Raw genomic sequence first — 24,585 nt, 5'->3', positions numbered from 1 at the left:
TACCTTTGCCAGGTTGGTGTGAGGGCACAGACCAATGAACAGACTGATTGTCTAATGCTCTCTTGTTGTAACAACAGCATGTAACGGCAAAAATCTATACTGAAGATTGCTTGCATGCAATAGGTCATTCTTGAAGTGAGAGCTGATGTAGCCGACAGCCTGGATGCATTATGCAGAATTGTTTTTATTTTCTTATTCCCCATTCTCTCTCTGTGGTGACACTGTACCTTGCTATGATTAAAATGCCTCCTCCCATGCATCCACACTCACAAACAAAAGGCTTTTCATGGCTGGCTAAATCTAATTGTGTTGCCCTCTTGTACTAAAGGTAGCTGCTTTGACTTTGACTTATTCTCCAGAAGCAATAATGCGCCAGTGGCAGTGAATGCAACACATATGCCATTGCTCAAAGTGCAGGGATGGGCACAGAACACATTAGCCCTGATTGACCTTGGTACAGATTGCACACATATCCAGTACAAATTGTCTCGTTTTTTGTTTGTCTCATTAATTCATGATTGTCCAAGAGGAAAATAAAACAGAATGAAAGCTGAAGGCGAAAGCTTGCCAATGATTCACTTTTCTGTCCAATAAAAGAAAAACAACGCTGTGAGGAAAAGGTATAACACTGGGAGTCTCTGTACTGATTGTAATTACAGTACCTTTTCTGAGTGGAGCTGGCTTCAATTACAAACCGTCACCTTTGCTTGTATGTGGGTCATGACTCCATCTCTTTCCCATTGTTTCAATAAAGGAAGAGTGCCTGCACTGATAATACATGAACAGGAAAACATGCAAGGCTCTCTTTCCCCTTTTTGGCCTCCATGAATACTGTGGTTGACCTCTCAGAAGAGCAATATTGATTATTGTTGCAACCGATGCCCACAAATCCCCGAGGATTGAATTCCTTTGTGGCCAGTGCAAGGGAACACAAATAGATAACCTAGCATTTAAAAAATTATATTCTAACTGAGTTATGAGAAAAATCTATATTTGTTCATAACAGAAGTAAAAATGAATGCATCTTATAGCTATTTAAGCATTTACTTAAGACCTTTAAATTTGGCCTCATTTGTGTTGAGGAGCCTACAGACTTTCTGGCTACAATATTTCTGAATGAAACGTTTCATTTCCAATGTTCCAGCACCACGGATATTCACTATATGATTTCCTCCAATAAAGCCTGTTGTGGTTCACACCAGAAGGGAACTTTTCTGTCCAATTTGATAAAACGCAATGTGCCATGAGACAGACTGGAGGGAAAATGTTTCCAAGAATAGCTAAGTGTATCATATATCATGCATTGCGCCATCTGTTCCGTACATTCAAAATGTTATTGCAATATTTAGAATTACAGATTATTCATGTAGGTGTAATTAACAGAGTCGAAATCCAACAAATGGGAGGAAGCTACAATTAATTTCCAGCGATGTTTGAGCAGAATCTATCTGGAGTAACTATTTAGGCTACAGTTGCCTAAGGCTGTACAGATGGGGAAAAATGGTAGCTCTAATTTTACCAGTTTTGGCAATGAATTACCCCCTGTTGATCCCTCATTGCAGTATGAAGCCCTCTTGAATGAATTCTTTGGATTCATTCTGTGAGACTGGGTCACATTGACCAGATGAGGAGAACTGGGCCATAATAAGTGAACTGAATACAGAAAGGTTAACATCTGGCTGCTACAAAAGGTGCTATGTAAACTAGTCCACACAGTACAAGGCCTTGGGGTTCCCATACATTTTACATAACAACATGCAATCAACTACATATTTAATGGGTAACATGACCCCCCCTCAGTATGATCACGTGGTCTGGTCATCATTTTCCTCACCACATCAGGATCGCACCAAACATGACATTTAGAGTCAACACAATGTTGCATTATACAGCACATTTTCATGCTGCTCTACGTCTTTGCCAGTTTGCACCATTTGCTACATTAAATGACATCAAATGCTACATATTATTATAAATAACAGTGATGGATAGTAACTAAATACTCAAGTACAAATCTGATGTAGAGTACTTCATGTAAGTACTCCACTTAATTTATCTGACAGCTATAATTATTAGTTACTTTTCATATAAAGATTCTACATAAAAAAATATATCAAGCTTATGAACATAATGCATTGCTAAAGATTTAACCCGTTGTTCCCAACCTTTTTGGCTTGTGACCGCTTACATAGAAGCAGTGTGTCGTTGGGGCCCCTTCTCATATGTTTCAGATGTGTATTAGTTGTTATCAGTTTCACCAAAGAGACATTTCCCCTCCAGACTTCTCAGATGGTTTCATTTGAATAATTGTTTGTGGCTCAAAGAGGTAAAAACATCCAATATTTCGCAAAAAAAAAGTAAAGAGACAAAGTCCAAAAACTGTATACAAATCTGTGCAGCTGAACTTTGTTTTTTCTTCTTTCCAACCCCATAAATTATCTCACAACCCCTTTGGAGGGAACTGACCCCTTGGTAGGGCACCACCAGGCTGAACTATGTAACTGTATATATGAAATACTCAAAGCAAGGTACAACTTAACCAGCTACATCAGTACAATGCTACGTACACATTGTTGCATCAGTACTAACAATTCAATAATGTCATTTATAATAATATATCAGTCACCGGGGCCATTTTCTTGTATTAATAAAAGTACTTGTTTCTTGTACATTTACTGTTACATTTTGCTGATAATACCTCTGTACTTATACTTGAGTAGAATTTTGAAGGCAGAAATGGGAGTATTTTTACATTGCTGTAGTGGTGACATATAAAGGAACTGAGTACTTCTTCCATCACTGTATATACATATACTGTATATGTGTGTCACAGTGTTTTCTCAGATTAAATTCAGCAAAAGAAGTAATCTCTGACCTTTACCGATGACTAACTGTGGTAGAATTTGGAGAAGGCAGTCTGATGTACTGTGTGCAGTCTGTTCTAGCAGACAGTAGCTGACAAGTTGCATCACAGTGACGGCATCTCCTCCCTCTCGCTCCTTCTCCAGTCCTGCTGGTACATACATAGGAGGAGCACATGTCCTAACTACCATTTGCCCTGACAAGGAGCAAAATCATTAGTTCCCTCTCTAGGACTACACTTAAGTATGTGGAACCCAGGCCCGAGGCGGGGGGGTTGGGGGTGGGAGTAGAATCTGTAGAATCTTCCTCATTAAGACACAGTGATTGTTCAAGTGATTGCCATAAAAGCTCATCTTCAGCAGTGACATATTTCCTCCTCCACTGACAGGATAAGCAGTCCCATGCAGCCCCTGATTGAGAGTTGTGGTTGGCAAATGGAGGTGTGCATGTGTGTGTGTGTGTGTGTGTGTGTGTGTGCGAATGGGCGTGCACAACAGTACTGGCATGAAGCAGGGAGCACTGCAAAGTACTGCCACGGGATAATTTCTTCAGTCCACCAACGCTTTCTTTATCATTCTGAACTGCAGATTCAAAATATATGGATGTCTGTCAACAGCAGAGTAAGGCAGCTAAGGCAAGAGTCATAATAACGGTACCAGCCTGTATACACATGCTGCACTCACTGATGGCATTATTCCCTCTTTATGATAGGTTCTGTTTACATTCGTACAATAATGCAGTCACACTGTTTACTTTGCTTACAAGTAAAATGAAACTACACATGACGGCCGTAGTGCATTCCAGTATTATTCAAGGATTGGAAAGGTTTCTTTAGACTTTATAGCCAGGGACAACAGGCTACTAACAACTATATTACCACTGTTACTAGTCAAATACGAAATAAACATGTAGGGCAATGATCTATGTGTCTAAACAACGTTCCTTCACCCTGTGCTCAGAATACTGCATTGGCGGTTTGTGACTCCAGTCTGCATGGTAGCACATAATCGTCATGACTACAGTTTGTTTTTATCCATTACCTGCTTGTTTCCTGAATGCCACAGTCAATGTCACAGATTGTTGGTGCTGTAACAACTCAGTTAATGACAGGGAGCGGTGGCAGACCCCCTCTACTCTTTGATGACCATTTGTGCACTCCGGTGCGAAGGCTGTCTAAGGAAGGGCCTACCAGGGCATTTACAGAAGACATTATTGTTGAAAACTGCAGATGGTTACAGCCAGCTTGGTTCAATTTTCAGGTAATGAAAAGTTAAAGTGACAGTTTTCAGCAAAGTCGTGATTGCTTGCATCACTTTTTTTTCATGAGAAAGCACACAGTGTGCCATTTATTCATCCACCTGTAATTTTTGTTAACTTGTCAGCCAGAATGCACCATGGCATGTGCTACCTAGACAGCTTTACAATGTGGCAACTTAATTAAAATATTAAATGTTACAACTGTTCATAAGAGGAGGAATCAATCCCCTAAAAAATTCAAAGCAGTAAGCCCGTTGTGCGGTAGATGTGCATTGGCGTGGTTTTCAATCATGTAGCCAAGCATTTATGTATTTATGTTTTCTACTGTCTTGTTATCAACTTGTCAGCCATTTTGAATTGTACTACCCTGTATAAAGAGTGCAATACGAGTTTGATTGATAAATAGAGGGCAAAACAGTTGCCTGGTTATGATGAAACCAAATGATTATATCAATTAATACTAATAAACTAACACATTTTGACTGTGGCAAAATATTGTAATTTCAAGGTGACAATTACTAGCCTTTTTTGAGCTTACAGTTGAAAGCTCTGGAAAAAAAGCTAGTAAGTGAACCTTGAGTAGGTGTAGGAACTGTAGGTGTTCAAACTTTCCCTTCGACTTAAAAGTTGAGCTTGACAGTTCATTTTGACCTTGACAGCAAGTCTGCAATGAACACATGTATACCTATTTCTACATTTTTGTGCATACATTTGTGCATGGGTGACCTCACCTGACAGTATTAGTGCCAGGTGAAAAAGTGTCAGTGCCAAGCCCACCAGGATTAAAATGCTGATGTGTTGCTAAAAATATGCATGATACATGGCACAACCAAATCCAATACGCAAGCTAAAATAGTCAATTTGCACCCCTATGAGTGAATCATAGACACATGCAGTCATATATGCCTAGCTTCAGGCTTACCACTACACACAAGAAGTCACACATAGGATAAAAAAAACAATGACAGACCATCATTAATTTCAGCTCATTTAAAGAGTTTCTCAGTGTGCAGGATGTTGCGAGGCATTTGTGTTAATGAGCTACATCATTCATGTGAAATGATGGCACAATTAGGAAAACAAAAGTGCAAGGTGTGACAATTTAAGTGAATGTGCTTTGTCAGTGTCTGCAAACAACACCTCCGAGACAGTATATGCATAAAAGCCGGCTTATAAAAACATTGCGGGGGGTTTAGAGGTCGGGATTTTCACCGACAGATTTTTACCTTGCTATTCTGCACCCTAACCACGCTCCCACAGGAATCTCTGTTGAAACACTGGCAGGAAATGAAATTAAAGCTGCTGAATACAGATGTTTTGATGCATGCCTGTGTGCTCGGTTGTGTGTGTGTGTGTGTGCATGTGTGTGCGGCTGTGTGTTTTTGGGAGGCATGTATATTAACAAAAAATACAAACTGAAAAGAAGAGGGCTGCCAGCCGTGTCACAGCAACACTGAACATTGGTGGATTTGTAAATGTTCTACTCAGTGCCTCTCTCATCCCCTCTGAAAGTCATTCACCTTGAGGAGGCTTATATAAAAGAACTTAAAGTTAAAGAAGTGCTCTGTCTGTTTATGTGAATTAAAGAAAAGTTTTTGGCTTCCCTTGTGTCAAAGCCCTGGTGTTTCTCTTGTTCTGACCTCTCTTCTATCTGACCTGTTGTATCTCCTGCCCTTCTAATTTACCTTTTCAACTTGAAACAGCAGAAGGTTTTGCCTGCTCTTATGTCCACAGATGTTTCAACAGACTTATGTAGCATTGTCAGACTCATTAGTTATACTTAGCCCATGCGGCAAGTGGGAGCCAACCACTCAGCCTAGCACATAATGCAGTTTTAGTGAACTAATGAAACTGTAATTACAAAAATAATGAGGGACATGCAGTATCGTCCAGTAACTTTGGGGCTAGTTATTTGTGAGCATGAAGCATCATGTGCAGAGTTTCCTCTTTAATTTTTTATGGATTCTGATACTTTTCTGTTCTTACCGTGTTATGGTATGCACATTCAAAGCACTTCTTCGTTCTATGAATTCCAGACTGTAGGGAGCAATATCCCCAACAACGTGTGTTTGTATGATGTATTTGCGATGTGTAACGAGCAACAATGTAGGCTAAGGTCCATTTCCTGTGCTACTTGTAAAGTTATTGTCCCCAACGGGCCTCATTTAGCAAAGTGTAGGCTATGTTGAGCCACGTTTAGTATCCCTGCTACACTACTTGCCGCAAAGCACAACAGCAAAAACAACACATTTCAGTTATATGTACACTTATCCACATTTACACGGTAAAAAACTTTTAGAATCTGCTGAGCATATCAACTTGCATTCATTAAAGCTGAGTCTCGGTTTACACAGTGGGATCAAACTGAGGACTCTCCTTCACCTTTTAACTTTATCTATTATTTGTCTTTTCCTTTTGATTGCAGCTGCACACAGACCTGGATGTGGGCAGCAAGAACATCAAGTACGTCCTAGCAGGGGAGGGGGCAGGCACCATCTTCGCCATCAACGAATTAACAGGTGACATCCACGCCATGAAGAGGCTGGACCGCGAGGAGAAGGCCGAGTACACGCTAACAGCCCAGGTCATTAATGCCGACACAGACGAGCCCTTGGAGCCACCATCCGAGTTCATCATCAAAGTCCAGGACATTAACGACAATCCACCGCAGTTCATTGAAGGCCCGTACCGAGCCTCTGTTCCAGAAATGTCTGCTGTCGGTGAGTCACAATAGATAGACTTCTTCTCTGGTTGCTGTCGCACACAGCAGCCTAATCAGTGTGGGAGATTTCTGAGACGGCTGATCTCTAATGGACTGTTGCATAAAAATAATGAGTGAATAAGAACAAGAGGAAATGAGTACGCCTGTTTACATGCTTACTTCCTATGACCATCTTGGCAAATGAAAATACAAGAATAATAAATCCCTAGCACTTCACCCATAGCTCAGTTCTGCAACTGAACAAACTGATGTCAATGTCAGCACACTCTTAGCGAGGCTGCGTAATGCTAATGTCACATCTTCTGCAAAACAGCCCGCTCGCAAAGAAGTCCGACTAACAAAATGCAAAACGTGAGCCATACAATCTCATATTGTAAAATGAAACAACTCACCACATCAGGAAAGCAGGAAATACCATTCTAAAACTTTCACACACAACTTGAATTCTACAGAAGCTGAAAAAGCACCATTAGCACATTTCAGACATGCTACAGCAACATCAGCATATGTAGATACAACACTTGCCCTTCTGGCAAACATAAAGAAATGCTGTTCTCCACTTGGTTTAGATCAAGGGCCACGTTTCCTTATGATGTGGAGCATTTGGGAAAATGTGGAATTGCATTCTTTAACATTTTCATGTGTGCAGTCAGTTATGTGATATAAGCTGATGATCACCACAATCAAATATTTATGGAAACATTAGAATGCTCAGAATGTAAGATTTTATATACGTCAAAAACTAAAGGAACTAGGAGCAGAAACAGTAGTACAGCTTAACAAACTCACTTTAGAAATGTCTGTACATGGATAGTTTTTAATTCAAGATTCAAGCACTTAGTACAATCACAGAGGAAGCAAAAGAAGCCAAATAAGAGCATGAAGGGTTTGCATTTACACCACATTGTCACTTAGCTTGACAACACTGACTGATGCTAACTGCCACAAGCTACCATTCTTCAATCCCCCACAAACTGGTGCACAAACCACTGCAAACACTTTCCATTTTACTGTATGCTAATATATTCATATATTCACATTCTTATTCCATCCATGCATTTAAATGACCACTGTGTGATGATCAAATAATTTAAATGTATTGCTCATCTAGGATTGGCAAAAGTCTATAAGTAGATCAGTACACTGTTTTTTCTTCAGGGGAGCCTTACCACTGACTCCAGAGCAGTATGAATCGTGTTGAAAATGTTTCCATCAGTATCACAAAGGAGATCAGACTGTGTCTTTATGCCGTTTTGACATTGGAGGAGTTCAGCGAGGGTGCTGAGGTCTGTTGTTGGGCGGTATGCGCTTGTTATTGTGTTTCCTCATCGAGCTTCCTCTTGTTACCTGTCACGAAGCTGACATAACATGCTAGGGCAGATGGTGTTAGGTATGTAATGGAATCTGTTTGGTAAATCCCATCTGTAGGGAACAGCCTTCGCGTCAGTTCTTTGAGGTAACGGTGATTTAGCTTCAGCTTCTCATGATCATTGCAGCTGATTCTCATTAACTGCTTCTGCTGCTGCGGTGGAAGCAAAAAGGAACAAAACACAATTCAAAAGAATCCATGTAAACACAGAATAACAGTGAACTCTTGTTGTCTGAACTCCGTTACTTGATCCCTGCTGCTCATTGTTTTGGATCTCAGTTGAAATGTATGTAGCTCTCCAAGGGTTTTGCTAGTGCAGTGCAGGGACAACCATAGTGATGGGGTAGAGAGCAAAGTGGTAGTTGACAGCGCTCTGTGATTTGCCAGAGGGAATAATGCATAAGAAATGGAAATCGGCATCTCTTTGTTGATTGTTGTTCCCTTTTGTCACTACTGATTAATTAAACATTCACGAATGCTCAGTTGTTTGCTTGAAAGCCTTTTCTTGCAGTGACTAGTTTTCCTCTTGTTAAGTTTTCATGTGCTGCGGCATTATGGGAAGAATCAGACGCTCTGGACGAACAAACAATAAGTCATTCATCTCTCTCGCCTCATATTCATAAATCGCCGGTTTCTTTACAGCGGCGTTTCATCTTTATCACGCTGAAATGAGAATTTGTGCAGGACTCAGTGGATTACTGGAAGTGTGCTGAGCACTGGATAACTAATAAAGTCCACAGGAAAGGGAGAAGAAAATAAACGGATGGTTGGTGAAGTCTACTGCATATGAGCAAATCTTCACAGCGACGTGAAACTGGAAAGCATTAAAATGTAATTATGGCACATGCTAAGAGATGCCGCATTACATCTGATACTGCGTTCAGACAGTGCTGAGTGTACTGATGTATTTCTGCTTAGCAAGTAGCCACCTCCGTCGAATAATCAAAAATCGAATCCCGACCATAACGGCTAGGTCTCTTGGCGATGTTATCCACTTACAGAGCTTGTCAGTTCCACTCCAGACTTCATCAGTGTCTTACCGGCTCCTCGCTTATCAAGAGTGTATCCACGCCATATCAGTGAGACCAGGGACAAATATCAACACCCACCTTTTATCTGTCAAGGACTACGGCTAGATAGAAACCCCCCTCGTTGAATGTCACCATCCCCCATAGGAAGCGGTCCCCACAGCCGGATGAGATATGTGACATGGGTCACTGAGGTCGCCATGTTTCCTGTGTGCGAAGGAGCATAGAGGTTAATGGGAAATGAAGGAGGAAGACCTTTTGTTCTTCCTTTAAAAGGGCCAGTCGGATAAGATGTGTCGCTTTCTGTGACTTTTCTCTGACTTTAATTTTCCTGAGATAGCTGAGAATGGACCACTTTAATTGTTTAGTGGATCGTCTCTCAAAGTACAGTGCAACAATGAGAGGAGGTGGAGAGCAAAGGTGATGGCTGTGCTGGAGGAGAGACTGCCAGTCAGAATAGAGTTTGATCTCATTAATGCAAGGAGCCAGTAGTAGTCTGTCAAGGGGGAAGAAGTGTATCTCCAAAATGCCAACTTTTTAGTAACTACGGAAAACTGCCGTGTGTTTAAGAAATGCATTAATTTATTTTTTCATGGGGGCACTCGAACAAACTAACACAACATTAACACATTCCATTATGAAGTTATTATAGTGAACATGCAAACTGTGGCATATTTAGACATTCAGCAGACACAGAGCAGCACTGACAATCATTTGAGGAGTTGGGTTTCTGGCCACCTGAGAGATTTAAGTCCAATTTCCACTCTTCTTTTAGCTCTGCTTTAGTCTCCATGCACCATCTACTGAAAAAAAGCTCTTTTGCTGCTAAATGCTCCACTATGCTACGCTAGCTAGTAGCTAACGTATGTCTGCCATTTTGAAAACAGCTGCCTGCCATGGCTGGAAACGAGGTTGTGGGCTAGAAAACCCAGACAACGAATGAACAGAAGCTAGTCCAGTGGCCTGGAGAGCGCAGCACACTGCAACTTTAGAAAACGTATACATGGTATAAAGGAATGCGCTGCAAATACAGAAAACATAAGCAAATACATAAATACTGCAAGTGTGACACAACACAATGGAACTGGACGGAGGACACAAACAAATTAATGAATGTAGACTACTTGTCAATAATGTTCAGCTATGTTATTTTCAGTTGTAATTGTGATTATGTAATTCCGAGATATCAGAATTTGATTTCATTTGATTCATTGTTAATATATAAATATTAACTAGTGCAGCTTTAACCACATACAGCATTTTTTTTAGATGATCTAATTGATTTTGTTTTACAAATCCATGGGTTGTGTAATTTCATCTGCTTCTGATCTTCAGGCAAGCAAAGGACTGTGTGATCTTTTCTTTTAATTGAAAGACAAAAATTCAAACCATTATCAATTCATTTAATCAAATTAATATTTGATATGCTCTACCTCGCCATATCTCTTCAATATTCTTCGAACAACTGTGTTTCACTGTCACTTCAATTAAAAGTGAGTTTGTTGCTTATTTGTGCAAGCCTGGCCATGATTAGAATTAGAATTCATTTGCACGGATTTCACAGATCTCACGGGATTAGTAGATCCTGTTTTCCTGTTAATGGGGTCTTCGACTTTAAGGCCAGTACAAGCTGACAAATTCCCCTGTATGTCTGTCGACCATATGCTGGAATTATGAGGCTCTGCTACCCTCTGCAGCTAACAAGGGGGTTGTGATGTAGTTGGAAATTACAAAGTCTCCTTGAAGTGACGCTTCAGGTAATTAGGAAGAGGTTGCGAGACCATCCTCCCTGCACTAAGGGGGGTGTGAATGACAATAATTGCGACACTGCGAAACAAACTTGCTAAAAGTTGTTTTGCCGGATGGAACTCATGCGAGAGGTGCCCCAGGAGTGTTAGGCTGTGAGTGTGCTTCATTATCAGGACGATTAATAAACGGGCGCGGAGACAGATGGCCCGTCTCCTCTTCGCACGGGCCGTGCTCTCTGAAACCCCAGCAAAATGAATACCTGTATGGAAGCACGGCTCCTCGCCAAATGTGTCAAGATCTGCTAAATTGGAGCGCAGACATAAAATTGAAGTGACATTAATAGATTACCTGGAGTTGATTTGCATTTTCAGAGTTATTATGGGTGTGGGTAACAGCACTAGCAGGCACAGCCGTCTATGTAGGGCCTTAATGATGTTTCTGATTACGCTCTCATCACCACCGGCAGCTGGGAAAATAAGTAAAGGCTTGTCATCACAGATTTGGACGATAAATGAGCAGACTTGATCAAGGGGAGACGTATGGAAATGAGCAAGATGCAGACCTTTATCAGAGCTGATCGGCTCACGCTTCCAACATACAGCAGAAAGCTCACTGTGATCACAGATGATTTAATACCCACACGGTTTTATAAGTGATACACTGATACATAATCCTGCATGAAGGATAACATTGTTAAATGCTACTGTATGTTTCATCAAAGCATGTGCATCAAAGTGTGTGTCTTAAATCTATATCTCTAACACTGATTCGTATTGCTTTTCACTTATTTTTCTACACATTGGCATCTTTCAGATCAATACAGGGAAAGCTGAGCTATTTTGAGAGCATTTCATGCTCCACTCGGGCCAGATGTTCTATAAAAATCCCCTTCCTTGATATACCTAAAAATATGATTGTACTATGCTGACCTTGCAGTAAATCTTGAACATATCTTGGTCTTGAAAAGTCTAAGTCTGAATGCAGTAAATGCAGTTTAACTTGAATAAACCCTTGCAGTGTTTCAGGGTCAAAGCAACCCACATAAGTAAAAAAAGCACATTTATAGTGCATCTTTTATCTGGCATTTCTCTGTTGAGCTTTGAGCAGAGAGCTAAAAGCGAGGGTGTCTGGTGTTTGTGTCTCTCTCTTCTCTGATCCTAGACTGGTCTGCAGCTTGGCAGATGGACTGAGTGGCAGGGGGCCCCTGGCCCTTTAACATAGTGGGCAGCTGGGCCAGAGCTGGGCCAGTGCTGGGCCAGGGCACATCTGACGAGCAGGCTCCTGGGCTGGGCAGACCAGGGCTGTGGTGATGGTGGTGGGCGGCTCACAGGCTGAGCTGGGGTGAGAGGGGGTCAGAGCAGTGAACCTGGCCAAGGCGCTGACTCTCTTAGGCCTGTCTAACTGCCAGGCAACGTGCATGCCAGCCTGCCCTTTTCTGTGGCCGTGCTAAATGGGAATAGGACAGGCCTCCGAGGCAAAAAGGATTTAACTGACACGCTGGAGTTTTTCTGTAAATAACCTGCTACTCCTATCTATCTCACCTCATTTGGCAACAGCATCTGCACTTGTACATCTGTGTGTACGTGCATGTTCATGTGTGTGTGGGTTTATTCGTAGGCTTTGGTTTTATCCACGTCTGCGTCTGTGATACTTTTCACCTGTCAATAACCCAGCAACACCTTTTTCCATTCTTCTTCACTGCTCTTGCCTGTAGCTACACCCAGCAGCTGATAGAGAGTCATTGCTAGTTCAGCATCTCTTTGCTTCACACTTAGCCATTACATAGCCTCTATAAGAAAAAAGGGCACGTCAGATATTCCCAAGCTAACACATGTTGTTCAGGAGTTAAAAACAAAACAAAATATACACACACACACACACACAGTCGCAGCTGCTCAATATCACATACGAGCGTGTATACATGTATTACAAATTCATCAAATGTTATTTATTATCCAATGTACCTGAATTATGTATGTAACATCATCAGTCATTGGTCCAGATACAGTAATATAAGCCCTTGAAAGCCTCCTGGGGCATTTTTTGTTCCTAGAGCATGCAGGCAGGCATTCGCGCACACGTGTATCTCATGCACACGCCCAGATCACACGTGCACAAGTGCATATAAGTGCACACGCACTAAAACATCTCTGTGTTAGCATAAAGCCACCGTGCAGTCGTAAAGATGCTGTTGTTCAGGTGTAATTTGTCCCTGCTCCCCTGTGTAGCCCGCAGAGACCCACTCTCTTTGTAACGCACTCCCTCTCTTTCTGTCATGTACACACTTTTTTCTCCTTCTCTGTACTTCTCCCTCCCTCGCTCACCCTCCCTTTTGCTTGCCATAGATCTCTTTTGCTAAGCTAATGCTCTCTCTCACTCTTCCCTTGAGGGAGAACAAAAAGTAGCTGGCTTCTAGGTAATGAAGCCCTTCAATGTGATCTGCATAAGATTGCCTGCCTTGCTGGCCTGCCTGCCTTGCCCCAATGAATAGCAAAAAGCTCTCAATGAGACTAAGGACAAAAAGCAGCCTTCTCCTTATCCACAGCGCCGTTTCTCAAACAAAGTCACCTCTTTTTTTTTTTTTCTTTCTTTTTTTTTTGCTGTGCCCATGAAGTAGAAAGAAAAGAAAAATAAAACGGAAAGAGGTAAATAATAAACAAAGTTCAGTAAAGGGAAGGTAAATGAGAGCAAGTGTGTGTGTGTGTGTGTGTGTTCGTGTGTCAGAGCATGTGTGCAAGCTGTTGTGTGCCTGTATTTGTAATGATGAGGAGAAGAATGTGAATAGCCGAGGCTGTCACAAATGCCACCCTCTGTTTTGTTGCGTTGAGTAGATGTGATTAAATGGATTTCATGCAACAGGGTCAACAGTAGTACAATGGGACATGAGGGAAGCAAAGGTTAAAAATGACATTTGGCTGAATGCTTGTTTTTAATATTTGTAAGGCTGCAGCATTAGAATTAATACATGAAAAGGTCTTTTGTCAAAAACACCTAACCGGTCACGTCCCAGGTTACTGTACTGTTTAATTAAGTGTTTGTAATGACAGTTTTTCCAGCCCTGAAATGCATGTAAGACTCATCTTTCGCTGTCATACTGTCACACACTGCTGATCATTGCATCAAGGTCAGTTAATCAATCTGAGAATGAAAACAAGGACGCAGCATCCACCCTTCAGCAACACTGCAGCCTCTATTAAGTTGCGCATATTTTGATTACAAAAACATTTTTATGCCTGAGATGACTATATAATTTTTTGACATGTAGATGACAAAAAAAAAGGTCAAAATATTTGTATGACAGAATAGGCTCAACAGGTGTGTAGTTGACACTAATAACAGCCGTGTGTCATTAGAGCGCTCCACTGCAACCTCACCTGCATGTGAGATCAGTGACGTTTGCTGCCAACGCCACCAGCTGCATTCATTAGGCCGGGTGCATATAACATCTTACCAGAGATAGATCTGGTGTAGCTCGGCTGAAACAGTCATTTTCTCACTCTCTCAGTCACACATTTACTCACTAATTGCCTATCGGCCCCCGTTCTACAGAGGACACACTGAGCCACTGCACTTTCTCTCTGCTATACTGCTGAACTGTACAACGTGTTCGTGTTTACAATGTTTGACAGAAGAATTTTTAAAAAATGTTGTTGTTGACGTTTCTTCGTTTATTTATGCGTACACAACTCTAGCTCTGTAATTTTAGAGCGTTATTTATTAACTTCTGGAAGAATTCATTTCCACTGATTAAGTCAGAACACATTTACTTTGGACTTGATGCAATTTTGCTAATGAATCTTTCAGTATGACACTTGGAAAGTTCCATTTCAAAGGTTTGTGGATGTAATGTCACTTTCCTGTGTGTGTGTGTCCTTATCAGCTGTGTCATATATCAGCCAGAAGTGACAAGGGACTGTTTCCCGTTCGAGGAGAGGGACTGATCCTGGCTCAGTATGTCAGCTGAAGACGCTTCTAATGGCCAGTAGTGGGCAGATAGGCTTACTGTGGGTGAATGAATGAATGAATGAATATTTTAAGGGAGTTACTTTCTGAAAACAAGTCCAAATGTAAACGGTCTTGCAGTCGGACTGTCTCTGGGTGTAGGATGGACTTGCAGAAGCTAGCATTATTGTAACTAAAGCTAAGACGGATTAATTGATTTGTCGATCGATGGAAAATTAGTGAGCAACTGTTTTGATATTGATTCATTGTTTTAGTCATTTTTCAAGCAAAAATGCCAAACGTTCCCTAGTTCCAGCTTCTCCGCTGTAAGGATGTTCTGCTTTTCTTTGCTTGCTTTCCGTGTTTTGTTCACCCAACAGTCCAAAACACAATTTCAAGATGTCACATGTTGCTTTAGGAAATTGTAATGGGTTTCACTATTTTCTGACTTTTTATTAACCAAATGATTAACTGATGAATGGATCATTTGAGAGAATAAACAGCAGATGGATCAATAATGAAAATAATTATTTGTTGCATCCCTAATTGTAACCATCATTGGCTTTCTACTGGGCCAAAAAGGGTGGTAAAGCCTTTGATATCTATTGGCTTTGATTTGAATCTGTGTGCTTCTGATCTGCCATTGATGTAAGGCAGTAACAGAGAGAGCTTGTGCACAATGAAAGAATAATTTCACACAGTCAAGGGGCCATTTATTATGAGTACTTTTCATTTTAAAAGACTGCTGCATCAATGTAGCATTGTCCTTCCATAAAATTGGGGACTTGCACGAGACAGATTTAAAAAAAGAATGATGAAAATCAATGCTGGGACGAGCGAGATATCCTCACTTTTAGTCCCTAATTCGGTTCTGGCTCCAAAAAACTCCGGATCCTACACTTCCCATAATACAACTCGATAGAGTCTTTTGTTACACCCACTTGCCTGGTAAATGCCCACACCTTTTGAACCTCACACTCCCCATAATGAAGCCATCTCTTTAAAAAATTGTAGTCTCCATAGGCAGAGAAATTTCTTAGGCTTGCCAAACTCCTCCAGAGCCACAGAAGACATTTTGCAACTGTTTTCACAGGTTGTCTCACCATGACAAGAGTGGGTGTGAGTCTACTGTACATGTAAGTAGACACAGAGCAGTAACAACAATACGTTGTTGTGACCAAGACATGATAGAATTTTTTTTTTTATCCATCTTAAAGGGATTTAACATATTTTATATAACTTCTTTCTGTTTGGGTAGTATAAATAAAACATGGCTTTTTCTTTCAAGGCCTCTCAACAGCAAAAATATCAGTAACAGATGTATTATGCTAGCACTGATCTACAGCAGCTGGCCTTCAGCCTGTGACTCCATGACCCCCAGCACACCAGTACCACGCAGTATAGCATGGCCTTGAGTATGTTATTGCTTTATACCATATGCTACAATTCACAGCCACAGATGCGGAACCTTTGTGTTCCCGTGCTTTTTGTATCTCACTGCAGCAAGTGTATTACTCACATAATTCTTTGCTGCACACAACAATGTGCAACTTAATAGAAGTTGCACATTGTTGTGTCGCTCCACTGCAACCTCACCTGCATGTGAGATCAGTGACGTTTGCTGCCAACGCCACCAGCTGCATTCATTAGGCCGGGTGCATATAACATCTTACCAGAGATAGATCTGGTGTAGCTCGGCTGAAACAGTCATTTTCTCACTCTCTCAGTCACACATTTACTCACTAATTGCCTATCGGCCCCCGTTCTACAGAGGACACACTGAGCCACTGCACTTTCTCTCTGCTATACTGCTGAACTGTACAACGTGTTCGTGTTTACAATGTTTGACAGAAGAATTTTTAAAAAATGTTGTTGTTGACGTTTCTTCGTTTATTTATGCGTACACAACTCTAGCTCTGTAATTTTAGAGCGTTATTTATTAACTTCTGGAAGAATTCATTTCCACTGATTAAGTCAGAACACATTTACTTTGGACTTGATGCAATTTTGCTAATGAATCTTTCAGTATGACACTTGGAAAGTTCCATTTCAAAGGTTTGTGGATGTAATGTCACTTTCCTGTGTGTGTGTGTGTCCTTATCAGCTGTGTCATATATCAGCCAGAAGTGACAAGGGACTGTTTGAAGTCATGCTAGTGAGTGGGAGGTCCTCTCTGCATCATCGCTATAACAGGCACAATGAGGAGGGCTCCAGTTCGCAGACTTGGCAAATGCTTACTCATATCTGCTAAGATGCCAGGATGCTTTCTCATACGCATTCTTCAGTACACAGCCGTGGCTCACCTATTAATTATTCAAGAGAGTTGTGGATATTTAATGTTGTGTTGTAGGGCCTTTTTTTCACTGCACTTTTCTTGCTCTGCATCCCTCTTTGCTCCTTTGCATCGCCTTCATGCTGTATCTTGTATTGTGCAGCACATCATTCCCACTTACTCTTTGCTTTTTTTCAAAAAAGAAAGAAACTTTGCTCTTTGGCTCTGCAGCCAAAAGTCAACACGAATGTGTGTGTGTGTCGGAGGCTGCACTCCCTTTTCATGCTTCAGGTGATTGTACAGTGTTGAGCAGCAAGAACAGGATACCCAGTTCTCTCATGTCTGCATTATTAATTGTCTGAGGTACCAACCATAGCTATTTGGATGCTGCAGGCACTCAGTACCTAAAATTAAAAGCAGCAATTGCATCCCATTGAAAGACATAATAACACTCACATTTTGCTCCCACAAAAGACTGTGCAGACTTAATTTAACTGCAAGAGACAAATAAGGGGCTTAGCAAATATCTTTATTAGCTGTTTTTTGTATGTGGTCGTGTGTGTGACTACAGCTTCAAGTGGCTACAGCCAAGATTCATGTGCCATACTGTCGCTGGTAGTGGAGGGGGATTGGTCAGTGCAACATAAATGAGGGTGGAACACATTCATCAAGGTGGAGGAGATTTGAGACTAGAGAGGCCCATCCAATCACCGGCAGAGAATAAAGGGGAGAGGCATAAAAGTCCGTACAGCAAGGTCATTTGGAAAAGAAGCTGATAAGACGAAAGGATCAAATCTCCAGTACGGGCGAGGCCCTCCTCTTGATGTCTGTCCCCATTAACTAAAGCCCTCGCCTGGCTCATACAGTCACTGCCACGCCTCAGCTGTCTGATACAATGAGGGGAAAGTAATGAAAAAAAAAAAAAAAAGCTTGCCTCATGGCCCTGCTTGTAATTTAGTTTTTTAAACTTTTCTTTTTCTCTTGTTTCCTGTTCAGATATTACTTTAAATGCTCTGTTTTTATTGTATTTTATTGCAGACCGATACCAAATTCAGGTCTGGTTACTGTGTGTTTTACCCTCCTGTCTTGCTGTCATGCAGCTGTCTGATTTGTGGCATCACACAGCCTTCTTCTGCTCTGGCTGTTTGTGTATTGGAGCATTGGCAGCTGTATTGCTCTCAACACTGCAGTATGGATTTAGTCAGTTTGTGGTTTTACCGCAGTCACAGTCTGGTGTCCACACACACACACACACACACACACACACACACACACACACACACACACATATATAAAGCCACGTGTACAAACACACACACACAGTCAATCCTACAGCAGGTTTACTATGTCACACTGGGGGCTGCTGTGTAATTGGGTGAATCTGCTCTCCAGCACGCTACAGAGATAGCCCTTTAAAATTTTCACTTCACTTCTGGGAGTGTAAACAAACCTTGGGATTACTAGGGGTGTAAATCCACATTCCACCATTTCTGTCGCTCTCCTCCTCTGTCATTTCCCCCCCCATTTTTTTCTGTTGGCCATCTACTTTGAGAGTTTAGAGGTAGGTTAGGTGTTTGCTCAGTATTTGGAGTGTGTTTGTGCATCTGTCTGTCTTCCTGTGTTTTATGACTGTCAGCATGTTAACAAGCGCATGAATGTGTGTCTGTCTCCATCGTGGATATGCCTGCATGTGTGTGTGTCGGCGTGCGTCCGTGTGCGCGCGCGCGCTGTAGCCGTGTATTTTAGCATGTCTGTCGCGCGGACACTTTATGTGGCGGCATGCAGCTTTCTGTCTGTGTGTTCTCTTTGATGGATTGCTTGTCAGACGGCAGCATAGCACCGCTCTCACCGGCTGACGAAGACATTAAGTCACCAGTCACGTAGTACGTTTTGACATTCCTCTGGGAAAACGCTTTAACCCTTCTCACTCCAGGACAGCCGTCAGATGACAGAGTGTATTACTTAGAAGTGTGCTCGGCGCTTAAACAAACCACATGGATTCAGTGGAGTTCAGTGTCTTACTGCAGTTGTGTGGGAGGTGGAGGACCTCTGTCACACGTTGCTTTTAGATGGGCCAATTGCTGGGGTTATGGGCTACAGACTGTGTGCTACCAGTGCCATTGAGTGGCTTGAGATTTTTTTTTTTTTTTTTCAATTTTACCTCTGCATGCTGTAAGAATAGAAAACATGTAATTGACTGAGAATATCTTGTTGCACTGCAGCAGCCTGGGGGAGTCATTGCTGAGGGAGGGATGGCAACGCTTCCCTCCAACTCCTGTCCTTTGTTTTTAACCCAACGTCATCCTCAGTGCTGCTGCTGCCCCCAGAATATGAAAATAGCACATTCTGAAAGAATGTGAATGTTCATGCTGGCACCTAAAGCAAATTTACTTTTTTTCTGTTACAGACAGCTGAAAAACACCCCCGAGTATTACCTATACACTCAGTCTATACAATTGGAACGGACTGTGGATCGCGTAAAGTTTTGCAGGGGTTTACATTTTGCGACAAGTTGTAATGTATTAGCGTATGTTAAAATGTACTCAACAATGAGTAATTAATTTAATTTTAGTTTAATTTTAGTCCTTGTCTTATGTCTTATTTTAGTCACATTTTTCAATTACACACTTACTTCATGTCATGTTACCCATATCTGAGATTACCTTATGTAACTACGTTATATTAGTGTTATAAGTTTTTCACCATAAGATTAAATATTAATGTCTAAATAAGACACAATTAAAGTTAGGGTTTTTGGGGAAAAAAACCCTATTTATTTATTATTTATTAAGAGTCTAAAAGTCTCATCTGCTTCAATCAGGACTGTGTGGGTGTAGTTTGATCAGATTTGACTGACAGTTCCTGGTAACATGAGCAAACAACCCACCAACACTCATCAGAATTAGATTCATATATTTCTTAATTTTGAATGGCACATGGGAATGTGATATCACCTTTTAATAACTGAGCCCCGCCCACTTCATGAGGACAGCTAACAAAAAAAAAACACAAATACAGAAATCTCTCATGTGAAAACCCCAAAACTGTTCTAACCCCAAAACTCATACTTAGACCCCCCCCCTCAAAAAAATGTGTTTTCAGGGTCTTTAAAAATGATCACAAGCTAACATCAACACTGCATTTGAAAATGATCAGACACTGTGGCAAAGGCATCTCTTAGTGATATGTAGTTGAAGCGCTTTGAGTAGTCAGAAAGACTAGAAAGGCGCTATATAAGTACAGTCCATTTAGTCAATTTCCAATAATTTGGTAGTGTTCTTCCCCCGCCTTGAATCAGCAAGGCTTCTTCCCTGTCTGCACAGAGCTGTCTATTTTTCTTGTCTGGATTTCAAGTGAAGTTTGCTGCGATATCTTTTGTGATTTTTCTCACCGCTGATATGGCCTAAGGGTTTGCAGGAGGATTTGATACTGAGGACATTTGCTGCTAACTTACTGTGAGAAGCTTGAATTTGATAGGCCAGCAGGAAAACTGCACAGTTTGTAGCTAAACAAGAATGCTCAAATAGGAAGTTAAAGTGAGCAGGACAGTGGGTATTTTTTATCGTATATCAGGCCATTCATCCTAAGTCCCTTCTTGTTATAAATTTCTGTCTATAAGGGGCATTTTATATAGTCTGCTTGTGTTATTCCATGGTGTACAGCAGCTCTCCATTCACACAGAAATACTGTATATAAACACACACACTGGGAGTTGTCTACTGTTGGCCACTGAGCAGCTCAGCTGGAACCGTACTGGGCTACATGCCTCATTAAGGGCATTTTGGCAACAGTGTATACATAAGTAATTCATTTCTGGTATTAAGTAATAACTTTGATCTCTGGCTTACCACTCTCAGGAGTTTGTGCTGATGTAGTGTGTCAAAAATATTAACCGCAAGTTCATTTCCCACCACAGTTTTGCATTATGCTGAAACTTGGTTTTTTTTTCTTATGTTTTCCTTTTTTTTTAATTGAGGAGGCATAATTCACATTAAACACCCTTGCCCATGTGGCAGAGTTCTCAAATTAAGCAACATTTTGTTCATTTACCCATGATAAAGTTGTTCATTAGACAATATACTTTGCCTTATTCTTTGTTATTACCTTGCCATTGTAAATGCCTTGGGAGCAATTAAACATGTGAAGTGCCCAATTTTCCGTCCTCGACTTCCAGTCCTGAACTCTATCTGCGTGTTGCACACATTTCCTATGAACTAATTAAAGTGAATCAATGACACAACCCTTTAAAATGGCGGCACATGTCACGGCCATCAGTAGGGAACAAAGGACCCACTTAATTATTTTGTTCCTGCCGTTCCTGTAAACGGCTTGTCAAGGCAGCAGACTCAGTAGCCAAATCCTTGAAATAGGGATGTCATGTACACACACAGACACGTATTGTACACACACACACACACACATAGACTCTGTCCCATTTCTCTGTGACGGCTTCCTCTCTGTCTTATAAAAGACTAGTAATTGTACTACAACAATGACAATGTAAGTGCTTAAGTGTGACGGTCCCTTACTCCTCAAAAGCGCAGCGTCCCTTATCCATCATTGGCTCTGGGGAACAATTTCTTGGATGCTGACAACCATATCTTGATATTTTTTTCCTGTTGTAAGCCCTCCTCTTGCCCATGTTGTATTTGGCCAAGTCCAATTTTTAAAAGTGTGTTACAGCTTGACATAAACACATACTGTATATCCTGATCTTTTCGGCCTCCGCAGGGCGTTCCTCATTCAATTGCCCTGTTCCTCAGCTGCGTTCTGCAGCCCTGCTGAAACATGCAGTTTAGCATGAGTATGCATTAGTCCTGTTATGAAGACTGATGGGCTGAGGGAGACCATGTTTTTTCCTGCTTTGCAATTATTTACTGTGTCTCCCTGTAATCTGAAATACTTACATCTTCCCGATATAAGTATAAAACATCATGGTAGAGGACAGTCACCACTTTTAGTCACAGCCCGGGCTGTAGAACATGAGTGTTTGGTGGAAATGGTGACAAATGAAGGGGTGGGGAAGTTTGAGGCTTCATTGGCAAATGACAAAAAGTGCACATGCCAGTTGTTTATGAGCATGCTTATTTGTTTACGGGTTTCCCTCAATGCCCATCTGCAGTGTTGCCATAAATGCCCATCTGCAGCCCAGGAATCTAAAACTGGCTTTGACTACTGTAGGAAAATCAACTGGCAGTGCTCCAAGTATGTCATCTTCTCCTCTGAGAGAATAGACGGACGGGGATAGATGGATGGATGAAAGGATGCCTCGACACGCTTGTTTTCTCCACCTCGTTACAACCGTTTCTGTGTTATCAAGAGCTTTGGCCTGCCACACTTCAGCACAGCGCTACACTTTGTATTTGACAATACTCTGCCTCACAGCGCTAATCGCCTCTTAATTCTTGCGTTATACCCCATCCGTGCACATGCATTTCAATCAAATAGGTGGTACTGTCCAAAAATAGTGCTGGTGGCACTGCCGGGAGAGATGGGCTGTCAGTCTCCCTGTCTGATCATGAGCTATTATCCTCTCTGCCCACAGACAGGAGAGAGAGCTACACCAGTGTCTATGTGATCGTGATCAATACATAATCACTTTCCTGTCACTGCAATGGCGCTATCAGGGGACAGACCAGCCATTTTAGAAAAAGGGTTTGGCACGCCATCTTTCTGACCTAGAAAAGCGGGAGGGAGGATGAGCAGTGGCTAAGTGAAGGCTGGACTCATTTAACCAGTCATTGCCATGGGATGCATTATGACATTTTCACTGTGCTTGGGTTCATTACATTAGTTTGCAATGGGCTGTTGTAAGAAAAGTGACAGTCATGAGACCAGAAAAATATTTACTGACCAACAGACAGACTCACTACTGTCTAATTCTAAATGACAGGGGAGCAGCTACAGTAAGCATGCACTTAACATCATTTTTTTTTGTCTAATTGCCCAATGAATGTATTCTGAGGTTTGCAATTTCTGAATAATAAACCAATTTTTTCACATTTATATTATCACAGTCAAGAAGTCTATTTTTTGTTGATAGTAATCACATTATGGCTGACAGCTAGTGGAGACAAATGCAATTGACTGTGAAGATTGTTCCAATACAAATGTTACATTTACCTGAGTGCATGAAACATTATAATGCCAGTTAGAGGCTCAGCAGTCTTTCTGCAGATTTTGAAATGTTACAGCATCACAGCATTTTGTGAAATAAATTGACATTTAGAAAACTGTGTTAGAGTATGTGAGGAAAAAGATTTGTGAACAATACCAATAACGCAGCAGCATTAATATCAGATTGGTTTGTGTGTGTTCCTGGAGTTTACTTTCCATATTCTGAGACAAATCAGCATCCACTACATCCGTCGCTATAAGAAAGTGAAACCTTCTTGATTTAAACAAAGTTAAGCAATGATTACTTTGTGAGCATAGAAAAAACTACAGCTCCGATGAAAATTTGCAAGCGCGGGTATTTCATTACTTCGGTACGTCATTGTAACTTGGTTTTTGTCCATATCCATAAAATTCAACAACACACTCTTATAAAGCCATTTTTTTAGCTGTAATCTCTGCTGTCTAAAAACATTTACAACGCTCACTCCTCTCTGTCGTGCTGTTCGGCCCCTTGACTTGCACATGGACTCGCCTCATTTGTCGAGCGTTGACGTTCAGCCCGCAAAGGTGTAGGGAAATGATAATGGGAAATAGTGTTAATTAAAGGCTGATAAAAACAGAAATATATATAAAAAAACTACAATTTTGTTTTAAACTACTGTCCTTATGTAGACATGTAAAGCGAGCCACATGACATACTGTTGAGAAAGGCTCTGCTCCAAGGCTGTGCAAGTGTTGTTACAAATGTTAGTGGGATTTTGAATGAGCTTCTCTGACTTCTGGAACAAAAACCGGAAGTTTCAGTTTCACTTTGGCGCTCTATTATAGCTACTAGCTAACTGCTATTGTTTTAGCTGCTCGCTTTTAGCAGCTAGTTAGTGTACAATTGTGTTTGCAGCAAGTCGCTTGTTGCTAACAAGCTGACATCACATAAAATCAAAATATGTCACATTTTTCTGTAAAGAAATGGTCAAAAACAGCCATATCTGTTCAGTTCTTCTGAGACAGCAGCACTTTACTTTTTCAGCTGCCCAGAGTTGGTGTTGACTAAGAGCTGTAGACCCCCAAAATGGCTGCTAAAAGGGTGTGGTGCGTTACCTGAAAACCCTTTTTTTTTTTTTAAGAAAACTTTCCAATTTCATTGTGCATACCTTGCTGTTGCAATAAACCACCAAGACGTACAGTATGTGTTGTTATGCGCTACCCCTCTGCCCCTCTCTCTATTTATCCCCGTGTTTCTCCCTCTCTCTCTCTTTCGACCCCTGCA

The 24,585-nt window shown here is 41.3% G+C and overlaps 1 protein-coding gene across 2 annotated transcripts in view; it reads left to right on the top strand.

Annotated features, from left to right (window-relative positions):
* The window catches only part of cdh8 (cadherin 8), a 93,537-nt gene that overhangs the window by 29,008 nt on the left and 39,944 nt on the right, over window positions 1-24,585 (top strand). For both annotated transcript variants that reach the window (XM_044200753.1, XM_044200744.1), the window contains exon 3: window positions 6,545-6,839. In XM_044200753.1, the coding sequence (XP_044056688.1) occupies window positions 6,545-6,839 (295 nt within the window). The remainder of the gene's footprint in view (window positions 1-6,544; window positions 6,840-24,585) is intronic.

Source organism: Siniperca chuatsi, linkage group LG1, assembly GCF_020085105.1.
Source record: "Siniperca chuatsi isolate FFG_IHB_CAS linkage group LG1, ASM2008510v1, whole genome shotgun sequence".
NCBI lineage: Eukaryota > Metazoa > Chordata > Actinopteri > Centrarchiformes > Sinipercidae > Siniperca > Siniperca chuatsi.
Note: the sequence above shows the minus strand (reverse complement) of the source record. Positions and strands in the feature narration are given on the sequence as shown.